General features: G+C 37.7%; 6 protein-coding genes, 1 long non-coding RNA gene and 3 other non-coding genes across 10 annotated transcripts; 6 read left to right on the top strand and 4 right to left on the bottom strand.

Annotated features, from left to right (window-relative positions):
* Window positions 1–682: 682 nt before the first annotated feature.
* LOC108660122 (cecropin-1/3) lies at window positions 683–1,103 on the bottom strand. Its single transcript, XM_018113405.3, has 2 exons — window positions 898–1,103; window positions 683–834 (listed from the first exon to the last, which is right to left on the bottom strand). The coding sequence occupies exons 1-2, from the start codon at window positions 994–996 to the stop codon at window positions 742–744; spliced, it is 192 nt and encodes a 63-aa protein (XP_017968894.3). The 5' UTR covers window positions 997–1,103; the 3' UTR covers window positions 683–741.
* A 966-nt stretch (window positions 1,104–2,069) lies between these two features.
* On the bottom strand, window positions 2,070–2,694 carry LOC108658325 (cecropin-1/3). Its single transcript, XM_018110988.3, has 2 exons — window positions 2,273–2,694; window positions 2,070–2,208 (listed from the first exon to the last, which is right to left on the bottom strand). Exons 1-2 carry the CDS (start codon window positions 2,369–2,371, stop codon window positions 2,116–2,118), a joined length of 192 nt encoding a protein of 63 aa, XP_017966477.1. The 5' UTR covers window positions 2,372–2,694; the 3' UTR covers window positions 2,070–2,115.
* Window positions 2,695–3,513: 819 nt separating this feature from the next.
* LOC149092046 (uncharacterized) lies at window positions 3,514–3,972 on the bottom strand. The gene is made up of 2 exons (XR_016196639.1): window positions 3,718–3,972; window positions 3,514–3,657 (listed from the first exon to the last, which is right to left on the bottom strand). It is a non-coding gene; the product is annotated as an uncharacterized LOC149092046 (long non-coding RNA).
* An 860-nt stretch (window positions 3,973–4,832) lies between these two features.
* LOC149092045 (uncharacterized) lies at window positions 4,833–5,559 on the bottom strand. Its single transcript, XM_089256648.1, has 2 exons — window positions 5,331–5,559; window positions 4,833–5,267 (listed from the first exon to the last, which is right to left on the bottom strand). The coding sequence occupies exons 1-2, from the start codon at window positions 5,427–5,429 to the stop codon at window positions 5,136–5,138; spliced, it is 231 nt and encodes a 76-aa protein (XP_089112774.1). The 5' UTR covers window positions 5,430–5,559; the 3' UTR covers window positions 4,833–5,135.
* Window positions 5,560–6,918: 1,359 nt separating this feature from the next.
* Window positions 6,919–7,356, top strand: LOC108660124 (cecropin-1/3-like). The gene is made up of 2 exons (XM_030386141.2): window positions 6,919–7,125; window positions 7,189–7,356. The coding sequence occupies exons 1-2, from the start codon at window positions 7,027–7,029 to the stop codon at window positions 7,279–7,281; spliced, it is 192 nt and encodes a 63-aa protein (XP_030242001.1). The 5' UTR covers window positions 6,919–7,026; the 3' UTR covers window positions 7,282–7,356.
* A 1,143-nt stretch (window positions 7,357–8,499) lies between these two features.
* On the top strand, window positions 8,500–8,972 carry LOC108660123 (cecropin-2). Its single transcript, XM_018113407.3, has 2 exons — window positions 8,500–8,715; window positions 8,780–8,972. The coding sequence occupies exons 1-2, from the start codon at window positions 8,617–8,619 to the stop codon at window positions 8,870–8,872; spliced, it is 192 nt and encodes a 63-aa protein (XP_017968896.1). The 5' UTR covers window positions 8,500–8,616; the 3' UTR covers window positions 8,873–8,972.
* A 695-nt stretch (window positions 8,973–9,667) lies between these two features.
* On the top strand, window positions 9,668–11,725 carry RpS7 (ribosomal protein S7). The gene is made up of 4 exons (XM_018113404.3): window positions 9,668–9,809; window positions 10,104–10,271; window positions 10,345–10,677; window positions 11,483–11,725. Exons 2-4 carry the CDS (start codon window positions 10,104–10,106, stop codon window positions 11,564–11,566), a joined length of 585 nt encoding a protein of 194 aa, XP_017968893.1. The 5' UTR covers window positions 9,668–9,809; the 3' UTR covers window positions 11,567–11,725.
* On the top strand, window positions 10,724–10,863 carry LOC115563362 (small nucleolar RNA psi18S-1377). Its single transcript, XR_003980345.1, has one exon. It is a non-coding gene; the product is annotated as a small nucleolar RNA psi18S-1377 (small nucleolar RNA).
* Window positions 10,882–11,024, top strand: LOC115563360 (small nucleolar RNA psi18S-1377). The gene has a single exon (XR_003980343.1). It is a non-coding gene; the product is annotated as a small nucleolar RNA psi18S-1377 (small nucleolar RNA).
* On the top strand, window positions 11,077–11,213 carry LOC115563361 (small nucleolar RNA psi18S-1377). Its single transcript, XR_003980344.1, has one exon. It is a non-coding gene; the product is annotated as a small nucleolar RNA psi18S-1377 (small nucleolar RNA).
* Window positions 11,726–16,460: the final 4,735 nt, after the last annotated feature.

Here is a 16,460-nt window from a genome sequence, read left to right as displayed (position 1 = left end):
TACCTACGCCGACATATCGCTCATGTAAATGGGTTTTGGATTGCATTTACATCGCTAGACAAATAAATAGAAAGTATATTGTTTATATATGTGTAAATTATATTCCACATATTCGTATAATTGCAGATGTGTAACATAAGTGAATATATTTTTATAAATATTATTTGCATATGGGTCGATAGATATTGTATTTTTGTCATACTTTTCGAAAGAGTTTGTTTTGAAAGTCAAACTGTCCTATTTCGCTACATAGAGTCATATGCTTGACAATTCTATTTTATTATATTATATTTTCCAAAACATCTCTTTCATCCCGCTAATATACTTATGACAAATTTAAGTATAAAATAATAAACTATACAAATATATTATATAAGATTGAATTGCTATGTTAGTCTCGATTTCGCTTGCAAAAATAAATATATATACTATAATAGTTTTTGTAATATTTATATTTTGAGTGCCATTCATATATTTGTTCAGTGAGCTGATATACATAAAAATAAATAAAAAAATTTTATTATTTGTTTGCCTAGTCGCTTCCAGAAATCTGACTTGGCCTGGCCCATGCAAATGGCCAAAATCAGTAAAGCTAAGATGAAAATCTTGTGGAAGTTCATGTCAAACTTTCATATTGCTAGAAAGTTAATTTGATCAATTTATTTACAGTAATTATTATAAGTCTTATGATTATGAAATAAATATATTTTAATAATAAATAATAATAGATTCTATAAATAATTAGCCCCTGGCTGTGGCCGCAACGTTCGCTGCCTGTTGAGCAATGCCCAAGACCTGGATGGTGGCATCCCGTGTGTGCTGGCCAATGCGTTCCTATAAGGATAAATATTTTATAAGTAATAAGTTTTAATTTGATTTTAGTTGTTGGAGACTCACAATTTTCTTGCCAATCTTCTTCAGCCAACCAGCCTCGGATTGACCCATGCTGATGGCCAGGATGAGGGCGACAAAGATGAAGACCTTGTAGAAGTTCATGTTGAGTTTGTAGTATTAAAGTATATTTCTTGGAATCTGGGAGTTAAGACTTGAGTAGGTTGAGTCGCTGTAGCTGTTGCTGCTGATGCTGAGTGACTGATGAATTGTATAGCCAGCCAGAGTCGCTTTTATAGCTCGTATGGGTCGACGGCGCTGATAAGCCTCGCATCTCAAAAAAGAACGGCGGCTGAGCGCACAAGGGGATTTTGTTTGGCGAAAAAGCACACAGGTCAAACCAAGTCTGCCATGGGAAGATGCGATGGTAAGGTATGCTATATTTCAGAAATATATGTATGACTCATTCAATCAAACATGTATATCCCAATAAAATAGTCAATTTAGAAAGATTATTAGTAAGTTATTCTGCTCAAAAGGTGTTCTCTGTCTCTGTCCCTCACTCTCCCTCTCTCTACGCCTCTATGTCTCTTTCTTACTATCTCTCTCTCTCTCTCTCTTTCTCTCTCTCTCTCTCTCTCTCTCTCTCTCTCTCTCTCTCTCTCTCTCTCTCTCTCTCTCTCTCTCTGTATATTTATATCTTTCTATCACTCTAAAATACTTGACTGCATTATATAAAAACAAAAAATAATTAAAAGAAAATACAAACTTTCAGCTTTTTATTTTCTTTGAATCTATGGACCTAATATATTAATATATATTTATTACGGATGTGTATATGCATGTTTATGTTTAAAGTATTTATGTATCAATATATTTATAGCACGTACAATTAAAATGATACCAATCAGCCCAGACTAGATTCAAATGCAACTAAGCTGCCATATGAAAGGTGATGAGGACCTGAGCTAATCTGCCATCACTATAGCTTATGGTATAATCATGCCTTAGAATGCGCTGAGCTACGCTTAGTTGAGTTTCTCAAGGAAGCTCAAGTCCGCAAGCTGAGCAAATAAAGGACTTAAACGACTTTTTGGAACGTAGGCAGCCCAAGGGTATGGAACACGACTTTATGAAGAGGAAGTCTGGAAGGTGCTACAAAAAATATGAAAAGTCATTGGTTGTTTTTTGGTTTTTTCATAAATATATTTATAGAATTTATTATGAAAGTCTTAGGATAATAAAATAAATAAGTATGTTTAATCAATAATAAGAAATGTAGCATTAGCCCCTGGCTGTGGCAGCCACGTTTGCAGCCTGCTGAGCAATGCCCAAGCCCTGGATGGTGGCATCTCGAGTGTGCTGGCCAATGCGTTCCTTTAAAGGCAGATACTTTAATAAGTATTTTGTTTTGATTTGGTATTAGTTATTGGAGACTTACAATTTTCTTGCCGATCTTCTTCAGCCAACCAGCCTCGGATTGACCCATGCTAATGGCCAGGATGAGGGCGACAAAGATGAAGACCTTGTAGAAGTTCATGTTGAGTTTGTAGTATTGGAGTATATTCCTTGGAATCTGGGAGCTAAGACTTGAGTTGTAGCTGCTGCTGCTGCTGCTGCTGATGCTGCTGTTGATGTCGAGTGACTGATAATTTGTGTAGCTAGCCAGCGTCGCTTTTATAGCTCGCGTTATCTATACAGGCGCTGATAAGTTCTTAGGTAAAACACGGAAGAGTGAATGGATGTACGAATGAGGGGATTTTTCGAGGCGAGAAAGCACGTGGCTTAAATCCAATTCTGTTGTCACAAGCGCAATATGTAAGCCTCGTATGATATTTATGTATTTATAAATCATTTAAACAATACAGTATTAATAGATTGTCAAATAAGTTTGTACTCTATAGAAGCTGTAAATTTAGATTGATCATTGTCAAGTCAAATATATATTGAGTAACTCGCTAATTTCGAACATTTTCAATCAAAGTGCACTCTGGTTTCTTTATACGCTATGCTTTATAGGAAACTCGAGCGAGTGGAGTAAAAAATGTTAAGCCAATAATATTCACTCTCAAATATCGACATTAGATTTACTTTTATTTTTATTGTGTTTCTACAGTGTTTCATAAAAGGAAGATACCTTATTATTATTTTTATTTGATTGAAACACATTGATCATATTTGACGCTATCTCTTTGGCCTTTTGCCAGCCAAAGAGGAAGACATTTTTCTATAATGATAAAGCATTGATAAGAAATTTGTTCTGATTTGATTCCAGTTGTTAAATACTTACAATTTTCGCGGTAGTCGCATCAATAATACCAGCCTCGGCTTGACTCAATCTGATGGGCAGGATGAGGCAATGATGATGGTATATATTGGTCGTTGACGTGGACTAGACACAAATCAAAATATATGTGCCCTAAGAACTAAAATCTTTGTCTTCAGCTATGGTGTTACGTAAACCTACTAAGACCGTCAAATGTGATCCAAATCAAATTTATCGCATTCCACATAAACCGAAACCTCTCAATTAACATTCCCTCTTTCTCTCTCAGTCTATGGATCGAACTGGCATAGGAACGCGCTGTGATCGGGTTACAACCGAACATGTTCATCATGTCATCAAAACAACGGAGAATACTAAATTTTATATATATAATATTACATAAAAATCAATTGTAATTTGACGTCTTTCAAAAGTTTTATTGGAATGAAATGAATATTTTTTTATAGTAATTTTTCATTGCATTTCAACACTTTTATATAGCACATAACTACTCTCCAACCTTTTATGATGGCACTTCGTGCATGTTTAGCATCACGTTTCTTTAAAGTTAGATATATATTCATAAATAATTTGTTTTAATTTGATTGTTGGAAACTTACAATTATGTTGACCAACTTCTTCAGATAATCAGCGTTGGATTCACTCAGGCTGATGGCCAGGATGAGGGCAACGAAGATGAAAACCTTGAAGTCCATAACCACTTGTCCGTAAAATACCAATGTTGAGACTAGAGTGATAGATGATGATCTGACGTCTAATATAAAATATATATTAGTTGTTTGCAGTTAAGGATTGATGTAACGCTATTAAGAACGCCAAATGTGACTAATTACTGCAAAGCAAAATCAAATTTATTCGAATTAGTAAGCAAATGTCAAGCATGGCATAAAAAGGCTTTGCTAAGTAGTTTTCCAACGGAAATCTAGCCATTTAGCTATACATTCTCTCTCACTTAATTAGCCAGGCTGATCAAGCTGTCATATAAATGCGCTTCAATCGGGTAACCACCAAACATGTTTGTCATGCCAAGCAAGACAGCTGAGAATTGGGTGAAATACAAATTTCTACTATAAATTGAGTTTATGAATGAAATTGGTTCGCGGGTTTTTCAACGAATCTAATTCTTGAATTGTGACTACAACTGGGGAATACATATATGTAGTATATATGAATATGTCGCTGGTCCGATCGGGCTGCCGATAATGACAATGACGGATCACTTGAGCGAGCAAACACGCACGTCATAAAAAACAATCAAATCAGGTTTTCTGTTTGAGCTTGCCTTTTGCTTTTGCTTTTGTTATATTCGCCGATTGCTGTTCTTGTTGTTGGTGTTTCTCTCTTTGTCGGCGTTGCCATAGCGCTTTATCAGCGCATCAGCCCCAGTTATCAGCTAAATGCGCTGATTGCTCTGCTCTGCTGTGCTTTCTAGAAGAACTGTGAGCTGTGAATCCCAAGTGGTTCGATTGACAAAAAAATCCCCGCATCAGCCTACAGATAGCACCTAAGTAAACCTCTGCAAGCTCATTACAAAAGGCTATATGAAGCTGAAAAAGTGCAAACATACTAAAAAATATATGTATATGGAGTATATCCATGTTTATACACATGTCTGTACTTATATAAGAAGGTCAGAATCATTTCTTTTTTATGAGTATATACTTTAACTTGAATTTTGTTTTTATTAGACGGCAGAGTGTATTTAGTGTATAAATAAAAATAATATATTTGATAGTATATCTAATAGTATATCTGAAAGTTTATGGATCTTCCCTATGACTAAGCCGAATTCAGCTTTTACTATGCCAATTGCAACTACTTTATGATCTTTCATTGCGAAATTTTCTTATCAGTTAGCCGTTTTACTATACATTTCTACGAATTATATGGACAAAGAATAAAATTGATTTGAGTTTTAAAATAACACGGTGTTGATTTCTCTCTATACGACTAAGTTATATACAATAGATTGAAAGCGCTCCTTCTTTGGTTTTCGAATCTATTAAAGTATTTCAACTCAGAAACTAAAAATGGGTTTCATCTCACTATTATTATTTGGTTTAAATGCATTGATCACATTTGACGCTATCTCCTTGGCCTTTTGCCAGCCAAAGAGGGAGACATTTTTAAAGGCCTGTGCAATATTTTTCTATAATGATAAAGCATTGATAAGAAATTTGTTCTGATTTGATTCCAGTTGTTAAATACCTACAATTTGCGCGGTAGTCGCATCAATAATACCAGCCTCGGCTTGACTCAAGCTGATGACCACGATGAGAGCAATGATGATGAAGATATTGTAGAGCTTCATATTGGTCGTTGACGTATAGAAATATTCCGTGGACTGTGAAAGTTGCGACTTGGACTAGACACAAATCAAAATATATGTGCCCTAAGAACTAAAATCTTTGTCTTCAGTTATGGTGTTATGTAAACCTATTAAGACCGTCAAATGTGATCCAAATCAAATTTATCGCATTCCACATAAACCGAAACCTTTGTGATCGGGCTACAACCGAACATGTTCATCATGTCATCAAAACAACGGAGAATACTAAATTTTATATATACAATATTATATACAAATCAATTGTAATTTGACGTCTTACAAAAGTTTTATTGTAAGACTTTTAATATGATTAGGAAAGAGCTTTGAGATTTTTAATCTGAAAAAGACTTTTCTGGAATCCAAAAAGTTTTATCAGGTAAAACGAGTCAACGATATGGAAATAAACGTAGACTCCTTTAATTTCCATAGATTCAAATTTTCATCCTAACTGGTATAACTTCATATCATATACACATACATGTACATATATCTCATTGTCATACCTGTGCCCAACGCCCATTATTTTCATCAGGCCACAAAAAAACATCTGCAACTTTCATATCACCCTCTCCCATTTATGCAAATGAAAACCAGTTGCATTTATTGTCTTACTTACGCTTCTCTGGGCGCTCAAAGTCTTTAACAGGGACATGAACAGCATTAAGTCAAACTGTGCAGCTGGATCGCAGTCGGAGTCGGAGTCGGAGTCGATGTTTTCTGTAGGCTTTGGGGCTGTTATGGCAGAGGCAGAGCTCTGGATGTTGCTTGTGCCTGTCACTCAGCGGTTAATTCGAGCGATTTTATTTACATTTTAGCAACAGGCCGCAGCAGAAACAGCAGAAAACCGGAAAGTAAATCTAACAGCAAAGGAGAGGGGATAGAACCGCGTTGCCTTGGAAATGCTTTGAGTTTGATTTTGGCGAAAGTCAAGACCGAAGCGTTTTTACTTGTTAAGGAAATTAGTGGCATATCCTGACAGTGGGCACATCCTGCTGCTGATGTCCCATGCTGCCCACTGTTGACTTAATTCATTGTCCTTGTCTTCGACTCGGTGGTGGATATAGTACAACAACCGCTGCCACGCCCACACGACCAATAATACTAATGGCAGACAAGTACAGTTGCATCACTGGCAAACAGAAGAATTCCAATTGGATAAAAGCACATAGCCGCAGCTGAGTAAACAACACAAGTTCACCTATAAGAAAATAACAAAATTGAATATGAATACGATTTCTAAACATTTACATTTCCGAGAGTCTTATAGAATTAGTTCTAGCAGCTTTAAAATTGGCATAACTCCACTTTCTTTCCTTTATTTTTCTTGAATTCTGGAATATTTACCTGCGAGAATCACAAATACTGAACACACGTCACATTGCTCTGTTTACCAAACAAATTCCCCGCCATATCGTTGCGCGGAGAGAGCTATCATCCACGTCGACCCAAACGAGCTATAAAAGTAACTCTGGCTGGCTGCACAATCCATCACTCACTCAGCATCAGCAGCAAAAGCTACAGCTACAACTCAAATCTCTTTTAAAATACTGTAGAATATTTCTATATACCAAACTCCATTATGAACTTCTACAAGATCTTCATCTTTGTCGCCCTCATCCTGGCATTCAGCATGGGTCAATCCGAGGCTGGTTGGCTGAAGAAGATTGGCAAGAAAATTGTGAGTCTCCAACAACTAAAATCAGGTTGAAACGTATTACTTATAAAATATTTATCCTTATAGGAACGCATTGGCCAGCACACACGAGATGCCACCATCCAGGGCTTGGGCATAGCTCAACAGGCAGCGAACGTAGCCGCCACAGTGAGGGGCTAGACCTATATAAAATTTCGTATTTTCATTAACTTTTAAGACTTTTATAATAAATATTTAAAGTACAAACATAAACAACAGATCTTATTATTAACTGTAGTACCTATTTGAGCTCCTCTCTATGTACATATTATGCAATACTCATGTTCCATACAGCTGGGCTGTCTTCTGATAAGTTGTGCATCGACTCTAATATAAATATTTAAAAGAGTCTTTGACGTAGATTGGAAGGTAAACCAAAAGTAATCCATGGTAAATACATTATTTGAATTGCATGGATATTTATAGAACTGCTAGAAAACATGTTTTGTACATTGTTTATTTGCTCAACTGAAGCAATAAAGCTTTCTATTAAGATTGAATTTACCTTAGTTTATTCACCTAGCATAGCATATGGCTCTTAGCTGTGGCCAGGGCAGAGCTCAAATCACATGCAAACTAAAGTAACGAAGCGTTACTTTTAGGCTTCTCGAGACTCGATTTCTGTCTAGTGCTGCGGGTATCATGTTCCTTTATTGTAATTCCTTAATTGTAACATCATTATTCCATTCAATTCCATACATAAATGTACATATATTATTAGATTTCAATGACAGAGTTCTCAAGGAGTCAAACACCATAGATAGATCTTCATATTTTGGAGAAATAGAAACATTATTAAATAAATTTATTGTACAAATTTTGATTTGTCTCCGTTATTTCGGGTCATTATGTAAGGTTAGCAGACATGCTTGGTGAATACCCGAAAAAAAACTCCATTGATATGAACGATTAATCAGAGAGGTTGATAGTAATAGAGAGAGAGAGAGATGGAGAGTGCGGTAACGCCCGAATTTTTGGCTACGCTAATTGTTTTTTGTTTAAAATGTTTGCAATTTTTAAATGCCTCAACATTTTTTTCGCATCAATAATTACTCTCTGATAACTATATTATATTAAATTTGTTTTTTGTGTTTTTTGTTTTGTTTTTTTTTATTTTTTAAGAATATAAATGTATTTAATGTATATACAAATGTTTATTGTTTATATGATTCATGCATACATTTCTTATACGTAGTATTTCCATCCATATACGCCTTGCTACAAACAGACCTGGATTTTGCCAGTGTGCTTTTTCGCCAAACAAAATCCCCGCGTGCGTTCAGCCGCTGTTCTTTTTTGAGATGCGAGGCTTATCAGCGCCGTCGACCCATACGAGCTATAAAAGCGACTCTGGCTGGCTACACAATTCATCAGTCACTCAGCATCAGCAGCAACAGCAACAGCTACAGCTACTCTACCTACTCAAGTCTTAACTCCCAGATTCCAAGGAATATACTTTAATACTACAAACTCAACATGAACTTCTACAAGGTCTTCATCTTTGTTGCCCTCATCCTGGCCATCAGCATGGGTCAATCTGAGGCTGGTTGGCTGAAGAAGATTGGCAAGAAAATTGTAAGTCTCCAATAACTAATACCAAATCAAAACATATTACTTATAATACTATATATCTTTGAAGGAACGTGTTGGTCAGCACACTCGAGATGCCACCATCCAGGGCTTGGGCATTGCTCAGCAGGCTGCCAACGTGGCCGCCACTGCCAGGGGCTAAGCCTTTATAGAAATTCCTATTTATCTTAAAAATTATGTACTTACATATATTTATTTCACTATCATAAGACTATATTAATAAAGGTATAATTAAAACAAAATGCGATAACTGTTAATTTATTAATAGCATAAGTAAATAATAAAATAGTAAAAATAATATTTTTTTATCGATTTAGTGACAGCTTATACATTAGTTAGTTACTAGAGAAACTTTTTATTAAGTGGATTATTTTCTTTTGAAAACATTCGCTTGATAAACTTTATAAAAGAATCGAATTCGTCTTCTAAGAAGGACGCTTCGGCTTGATCCATGTAGATGAGCAGTAAGAAGGAGCACAGACCGAGAATGGTGACGTAGTTCATTTTGCGCTTTAGCTGAAGCAGCTCCTTATATTTAACTGATATTTAATTCTTTTAATTTTAATGCACATCAAGTTTTCAGTTCAAAATCCCCTTGAAAAGTACGTGAACTTCAAACAGTCTTGGATTTTTATAGCAAAAATGTAGTTTGAAGTCAGCAACTTTTTTTGATAAACAGACAACAGCTGTCTTAACTAACAAATGTTTAGATAAGCATATAAAATGTCAGTTAATTGACAACTGTTTTAAAAATGACAAGCAAAAACAATTGCATTCAAACTTATTCTTATTAATTCCACCATGGCAATGAATCTAAACTAATAATGTCATATAATTTATAGACTTTCCTTTTCATTATAACTAATACTTACATGTTTTCATTATTTCAAAAAAACATTATTTAAATAAATACATGCAAGAGTAATTTCATTGCACACGAGCGCCACCTATTGGGCTTGCGCACAACACAACCGTCTGCCGCCAACTTCGCGTGAAAAGCAACCCTGCGCATCGATGACGTTTTGCACAGTTCAGTGTCAAATCGACGACTTCCTTTCCTGTCAAAATAGTCGACAAAGGTTGGTGTACATTTTCTGTGAATGCTTTGAAAAAGCCGAAAAACCGGCACAACATGCAATGCAAAGCCAAAAATGAATGGTAAAACGAGTCAATCAAATGCTGCCAACTAAATTGGCCTAAATTGTCAAGTGAAAACCATTGAAACCAAGTCGATGCTCAGTGATTTGCTAAAAAGTCAAAGGCAACTGAGTGAAATGAACAATTCAAATGTTGGCTTGGCAGCGATCTTGTGTCGTTTTTCGCAGCAATGAATCATAATAATATAATAAATATCTGTCTTCATTCACTTACAGATGGCTATCGGCTCTAAAATTATTAAGCCCGGCGGCGCGGACCCCGATGATTTCGAGAAGTCGATCGCCCAGGCGCTCGTTGAGTTGGAGGCCAACAGCGACCTGAAGCCCTACCTTCGCGATTTGCACATCACTCGTGCACGCGAGATTGAGTTTGGCAGCAAGAAGGTGAGTTGTGCTTGTTTGTGTTTATATTTAAAAATAATTGTTTTCTTTTCCATGTGTGTGTGTGTGTGTGTAGGCCGTCATCATCTACGTGCCCATTCCACAGCAGAAGGTGTTCCAGAAGATCCAGATCATTTTGGTGCGCGAACTGGAGAAGAAATTCTCTGGCAAGCATGTTGTCGTCATTGGCGAGCGCAAGATTCTGCCCAAGCCAACGCGCAAGGCGCGCAATCCACTGAAACAGAAGCGTCCACGCTCGCGCACTCTGACCGCTGTGTACGATGCCATTCTGGAGGATCTGGTATTCCCCGCCGAGATCGTTGGCAAGCGCGTCCGCGTCAAGCTGGACGGCTCTCAGCTGGTCAAGGTGCACCTGGACAAGAACCAGCAGACCACCATCGAACACAAAGTAAGCATTGCTGATAAGGCAGTTTAAATTGAATTGTATTTGAATGCTGTCCCCGTGTTATTTGCGGCACGTTCATCAAGCGCCGTGATTGTCAAAGGGGACGCATATCAAACTAGCCAATAACTCGTTATTGTGCTCCATTCACGCATTCCTGCGGGCGCACATCTCCATATATTGGCCACATTTTCAGTATTGTTTACATGACCGTTCTTGTGTTATTCGCTGAATTTGCACTCCCATTCAGCGATTGTCAAACAGAACGCACATCGAATTCCAAGTCAGCGAAATCCACATTGTTGAGCCTATATACATCAAGGCTTCTACATTACTAATTCCTGGCTACATTCTATTTATCAGTTTACCTATGAATCGCGCTGTTTACTGTTATAGACTTCCCTCCCGTTCTTGTGTTATTTGCTGAATTAGCATTATCATTCAGTGATTGTCAAACAGAACGCAAAGCAAATGCCAGACCATCCACGTTGTTGAGGCTATCTACTCCAAGGCTTTTACAATACTAATCACTGGCTACATCATATTTATAAACTATATTTTCTATATATATGGTTATCCTTTCTTGTGATTTTCCCCCGCCTATTTGCCTCCCGAGCGCCGTTTTTGTGCCTGGTGCCTCGGGACTTCCTATATCGGCGGCAAATCAAAAAAACATACTCAGCGCGTCATTGCTGCATGAATCATGCTGTAGCAATATGCTGAACCGTTTAACATTTGTCTAATGCTCTCAACTATAAATGTTTTATCTATAAAAATAATTACTAATATATATTCTCCATCTCACCCTCAGGTTGATACCTTCACATCGGTCTACAAGAAGCTTACCGGCCGCGATGTTACCTTCGAATTCCCAGACAACTACCTGAATGTCTAAGAGTGTTTTCCACTGGCAATGTCGTCGTCGCCGTTGCGCTGTCGTTTAGTTTCAATAAAAGGAATTCTGTCGTACAGAAGTTATTTTTAACATGCAAATGAGCTGAAAGAACGCGCGACGTCAACTAAATAAAAACAGTAAACATTTTTAAAAATTTAATTAATGAATTGTTTATTTAACTTTTGTATTGGATACGATTGAACGTGTATTAGATTACCTGCTGAAACATGAATTGTAATTGAATATTGTATGGAGAGAGCGTGTCATTATAAGGATAATTTATAATTCCTATTTTAATGTACACACATCAAAGTGGGCGTGCGTACATGTGTGATTAAAGGACATTCGATAAATTAGAAGCCAACGCCTTGCGTGGAATATCCTTTTGAGCGTCGCTCGCGCATTTCCCCAGGCTGCGCCACGTTGCATATGTCTGACTGTGAGGCGTTTAATTAAAAAGTGTATTTATTGGATTCACTTTGTAACTGTTCTCGTTTGATATATACCTCAAGCAACGCACACATACACGCATTTGTGGCAGCGATGCGTGAGATCCTTTTGCCACACATGTGCGAAAAGGGGTTAATCCTGCGGCCGACTAGGTCTACTTTTCCACTCGACTCGGCTCATTTACATGCGCCGCTTGTAATTACAGGACATGTGGGAATCGGTAATAAATATTTAGAATAATCACGTGTGTGACATCCAAGAGATGGAGTTCTCGTGAGAGGGGTGCGCCTCGCGGGTGGGTGGTTGGTGTGGGAATGGGAGTTGACTGCCTACTACAAGCAAAAGGATTAATGATTTATGCCGAGACAATGAATCCAAACAAGTGTACTAAACACCAACATTTATGATTAAACGCAGTTGGATGTTGTATGTTAATTAAATTCACTTTTGTATTTTAAGCCCTTTTGTGTGCGACTATAACTGAATTTGCTGATTGTGAAATAATATAATTATGTAAGTATGTAAGTTATGTAAGTTATGTAAGTAATCTAGGCGTAAAGTACTTCTTTCAGTATACAGTATGTACAAAGCATAAAAATGATATCTTTTTTTACTAAATTTTAGCTTAAGCTTAATTGTTTACATTACTAATTTTTCCAAATTGTATGTCCATTAGAGCTTTTCAAACAAATCTGAATATTACTAAATTTAAAATATAAGCATTCGTCCCCCAGAGAATCTAGTTTTTTTTTCATATATGTACAAATATATTTATATAAGTTCTCTCTTCTTTTCAGTAGTCACTGTCAACTGCCTTTAGTAACTAAATTGCATACCATATATTTTAATATAATGAAAACAGACTAAAATTCTCAAAACCTATTCCTTTAAGTTTAATAAATTATTAATGTAGTCTTTCCGGTTCAAGATATTTAAATTTATTATTATTATTTTTTTGATTAGCTTTTAAATTATTTATTTTTTTTTAAATTATTTTTTTTCTTTAATTATTTAGTTTTACTTTAATATATCTTATATATTCTATTTTGTTATATATTGCATGATAAATATATAATATAGATATTGGTTTGTAGCTTGACTAACTTGAAATTCGCCGCATTTAATTTCCTCCATTGGTTTGTGTCTTTACTCACCCAACCTAACACACCACATTGGTGGTTGTTTTTACTTAGGCAAATAGCAGGCACAGCAACCACAACAGCTACGATTAGAATTCCTTAAATGATTCGTCTGAGAAACACTTGTCTCAATTCTAAAGTAATTGGTATTGCGATATGCCAAAGCGAAATAGTAAATCTTTAATCTAATATAAATATTTACATTTTTGCGCTTGGCTTTAATTTCGGGAATTTTTTGTGTCTCCGGGTTACAGACAGAAAACTGCAGGCCACAACAAACCGAAATTGATTGCCATTTTGATATTCGATTTAAGTCAACAATGAAATCACGCAATACAACAATTTTGAAATGAATTACAGCAAATGCCGCGCATTAATGTTCTAGCTAAAGCCAAATGGACAGTGGAGCCACGCTTGAACGAACCAACAGGATTAGAGCTTGTTGTGTGAATAAGAGCTGTGGTAGAAAATCGAGAAATATTATATGCTGTAAAACAGAGAAAGACAATTTTACAAAAGATTTTATGCATTTATTTATATAAATATGTTTAGCTTTTATTAATTTAGATGCTTTTATTAAGTAAAATACTTTTGAATTTATTTAGTTATTTTTTGCAAAACCTAACTCAAATCCTTTTTAGAAAAATATTTGGTCTTGCACTTGAAGCTATTGCTGAGTCTCCACTGTACCAACTGTCAACACGAGTCCTACGTTCAGGGACCTAGTAGAACACGGGTTTGCCCACACAATTAAAAAGGTATCCCGGCCACAACATTTTGTGTTACCTTCGCTGTTGTTGTTGTTGTTGTTGTTGTTAATTCCAGTTGTAGTTGGGTGTTTTGATTGATAGTCTGGCAGACAGATAGGCGTGCATACTCTGTAGCATTCGATTAGTGTTGTGCGCCATTACAATTGGACGACGGATGATGGTTATCGAGTGCACGGCAGGCAAATGGCCCCCCAGCGGGCCAAATCAATTATTCATGTCTGCCCAATTGTGCGGCTGCCATATTATTTAACATCCAGTTTATCGCCAGCTTTATCAGCTGGACTAACTTGGCCAGCTTAGCCTTGGCAAAACGGAGGCGGTATTGGTGACGCATGCGCCTTGACTTTGATAAGCCAAACAACAATTAGAAGTCTATCCATTGTACATACGCCCACACACGCACACCCACACACACACATTAATACTTATGTAAATTTCCAGCCACTTTCTATGTTAATTTTATTTGGAGCAAAAATGTTGATGGCACTCATCCAGTACGAGTTGTCCTTCAGCTGTTATCCTGTCTGTTCTGGGCAGGCGAGTGTGGCAGGGGAGGTCTGGGTGGGCTTGATGAATTATTGACTCAAAGCTGTGTGAAAATTATGTCATCACATGTTGCTGTTATTGGCAATGCGCGTGCCATGACTCATCTCTGGGTTGCAAGTGCCGAGACTGCACACAGCCCTATATACCCTGCATAGCCCTATATGGAGTGACTAATCTTATCGTCTTATCATTGGGAGACCCAATTAGCGTACTCCTATCGCATGTTTATACCGCGGCACAGCTGTGTCAATAGTGCCCACTCTGCTCATACCTAAAAAGGGTCACCCAGGATTGGGGCGTTGGGTGTGGGGCGTGTGGTGTAGGTGTTGAGTGTGCGCCCATGGGCTGGCCTAAGAGAACTGCAGTAGCACTGCGTGCCATAACAGGCACAAAAGTATTTGATTACACAATCAGAGAGGAATGAATCAATTCAACGGGAATAGTTGCCTGTGCAAATACTCTGTAAGCAATTGACTTTGTAGATATCATAATATCAACCCTCGCTCCAATCCTTTGCACAGTGTGCAGTGAAGAGTCTCAAAGCGAGGCGAAACAAAAATAAACAATTAAAATCCGTGAGCTTCATTCCTGCCAGCCAAATGCCGAAGCTAAACACTTTTGAATTTTGTTTTGTTTTGTTTTGTTCGATAAGCGTAAAGATACAGCCATTGATCATGGATACACACACACACACACACACACACACACACACACACTCGCTAGCTTTGCAACTATGTAGACTCTACATACATTAGTGTAGAGTTGCGCGCTCAGCGTATTCTATATTTATCAGCGCGTTGCCATTGCATCATCATTCGCTGCGTTGGCCTACGCCCCCCAACCCCCGCCCACAGACACGAACAAACCGGTCCATAGCAATTTACATATGTTTATATTTTTTCTTTTCTTAGCTTTACATCTTCTATTCGTTTTCAAATTTGATTTTGAAGGCTGAGAAAACACGGCAATTGTGAGCCGCAAACCTTTCGAACTTGATCTTGTGCTCTGCTTTTAAAGTTAAAAAAAAAAAACAATTTTTTTTTTACAATATTAGCCTAAGTTATGTAGTTATGTGTAAACATTTCTTAACTACTTGCCTATGGGCGGCTTATCAGCATTTAACAATTTATTATTTAACACTCCGCAGAGATAAACAGCAACGCTGCTCTTCCGTTTCATTAGCGTCTGCTTGGGTAGGCTTATTTGTATATGATATGAAAGAAACGAAATGTGAAAACAAAAAGCCACAGACGATGGCCACGCGCTACGCATGTGTTGCTTGAGTCTCCAAGCTAACGATGTTTGTGCTCTCCCTCCCACAGACGACAGGGAGCACATGCCGCAGACTGTCCAGACGCAGACGAAGCGCACGCAATGAGAAGCCGATAATCAGCCAGAGCAGGCATCAAAGAAACGCGAGAGAGCTGGAGCGGGAGCTGAAGCGAAAGAGCGTGAGCGGCAGAGGGAGAGAGGCAACGTGAGTTTGGCTGGCATGGGAAAGCAACAAGCGTGCTTGGGCGTCAAACACAAAACTGGGTTAGCGTACGTTCATCACACAGGCAGCGACGCCAGCAGCGACGCGGCTTCCGATATTTACGAGCTTTGTCGGCGCCCGATGACGAAATGCCGGCTCTAGAGTAACGCTGTTGCTCACCCCTAGTCTATAGGCACTCATCGCCCACGCGGAGAGTCAGAGAGGCAGAACGAGTGTGTGAGAGTGAGAGAGAGAGAGTGTGAGAGGGAGCACGGGCGAGGCATTGACTTTGAACTACAATTCGCTTGGCGCGCCAACAGGCAGCAAGCAGGTTTTTGTCTTCATTCCTTATTGTTTTTGTAATGTTTACGGAATGTGTGAGCACAACAGAGAATAGTAAACAGTCGTGGAAGAGAGAACATGGGTAGATAACAAAGTTTGGGACGGCACATCTACTACTCAACCAGCTGCAAAATAAAAGTGAAATAATAATGAAACGACAAATAATGAATACG

Source organism: Drosophila navojoa, chromosome 2 (assembly GCF_054131105.1).
Source record: "Drosophila navojoa isolate 15081-1374.11 chromosome 2, UAZ_NAV_1.0, whole genome shotgun sequence".
NCBI classification, from domain to species: domain Eukaryota; kingdom Metazoa; phylum Arthropoda; class Insecta; order Diptera; family Drosophilidae; genus Drosophila; species Drosophila navojoa.
Note: the sequence above shows the minus strand (reverse complement) of the source record. Positions and strands in the feature narration are given on the sequence as shown.

Excerpts from the sequence above, each read along its gene's own strand:
- LOC108660122 (XM_018113405.3), bottom strand. The coding sequence starts at position 996 with ATGAACTTCTACAAGGTCTTCATCTTTGTCGCCCTCATCCTGGCCATC. Across the intron at positions 835-897 it reads AGAAGATTGGCAAGAAAATT|GAACGCATTGGCCAGCACAC; the intron begins GTGAGTCTCCAA and ends TTATCCTTATAG.
- LOC108658325 (XM_018110988.3), bottom strand. The coding sequence starts at position 2,371 with ATGAACTTCTACAAGGTCTTCATCTTTGTCGCCCTCATCCTGGCCATT. Across the intron at positions 2,209-2,272 it reads AGAAGATCGGCAAGAAAATT|GAACGCATTGGCCAGCACAC; the intron begins GTAAGTCTCCAA and ends CTGCCTTTAAAG.
- LOC149092045 (XM_089256648.1), bottom strand. The coding sequence starts at position 5,429 with ATGAAGCTCTACAATATCTTCATCATCATTGCTCTCATCGTGGTCATC. Across the intron at positions 5,268-5,330 it reads ATGCGACTACCGCGCAAATT|AAAAATATTGCACAGGCCTT; the intron begins GTAGGTATTTAA and ends TTATCATTATAG.
- LOC108660124 (XM_030386141.2), top strand. The coding sequence starts at position 7,027 with ATGAACTTCTACAAGATCTTCATCTTTGTCGCCCTCATCCTGGCATTC. Across the intron at positions 7,126-7,188 it reads AGAAGATTGGCAAGAAAATT|GAACGCATTGGCCAGCACAC; the intron begins GTGAGTCTCCAA and ends TTATCCTTATAG.
- LOC108660123 (XM_018113407.3), top strand. The coding sequence starts at position 8,617 with ATGAACTTCTACAAGGTCTTCATCTTTGTTGCCCTCATCCTGGCCATC. Across the intron at positions 8,716-8,779 it reads AGAAGATTGGCAAGAAAATT|GAACGTGTTGGTCAGCACAC; the intron begins GTAAGTCTCCAA and ends ATATCTTTGAAG.
- RpS7 (XM_018113404.3), top strand. The coding sequence starts at position 10,104 with ATGGCTATCGGCTCTAAAATTATTAAGCCCGGCGGCGCGGACCCCGAT. Across the intron at positions 10,272-10,344 it reads TTGAGTTTGGCAGCAAGAAG|GCCGTCATCATCTACGTGCC; the intron begins GTGAGTTGTGCT and ends GTGTGTGTGTAG. Across the intron at positions 10,678-11,482 it reads AGACCACCATCGAACACAAA|GTTGATACCTTCACATCGGT; the intron begins GTAAGCATTGCT and ends TCTCACCCTCAG.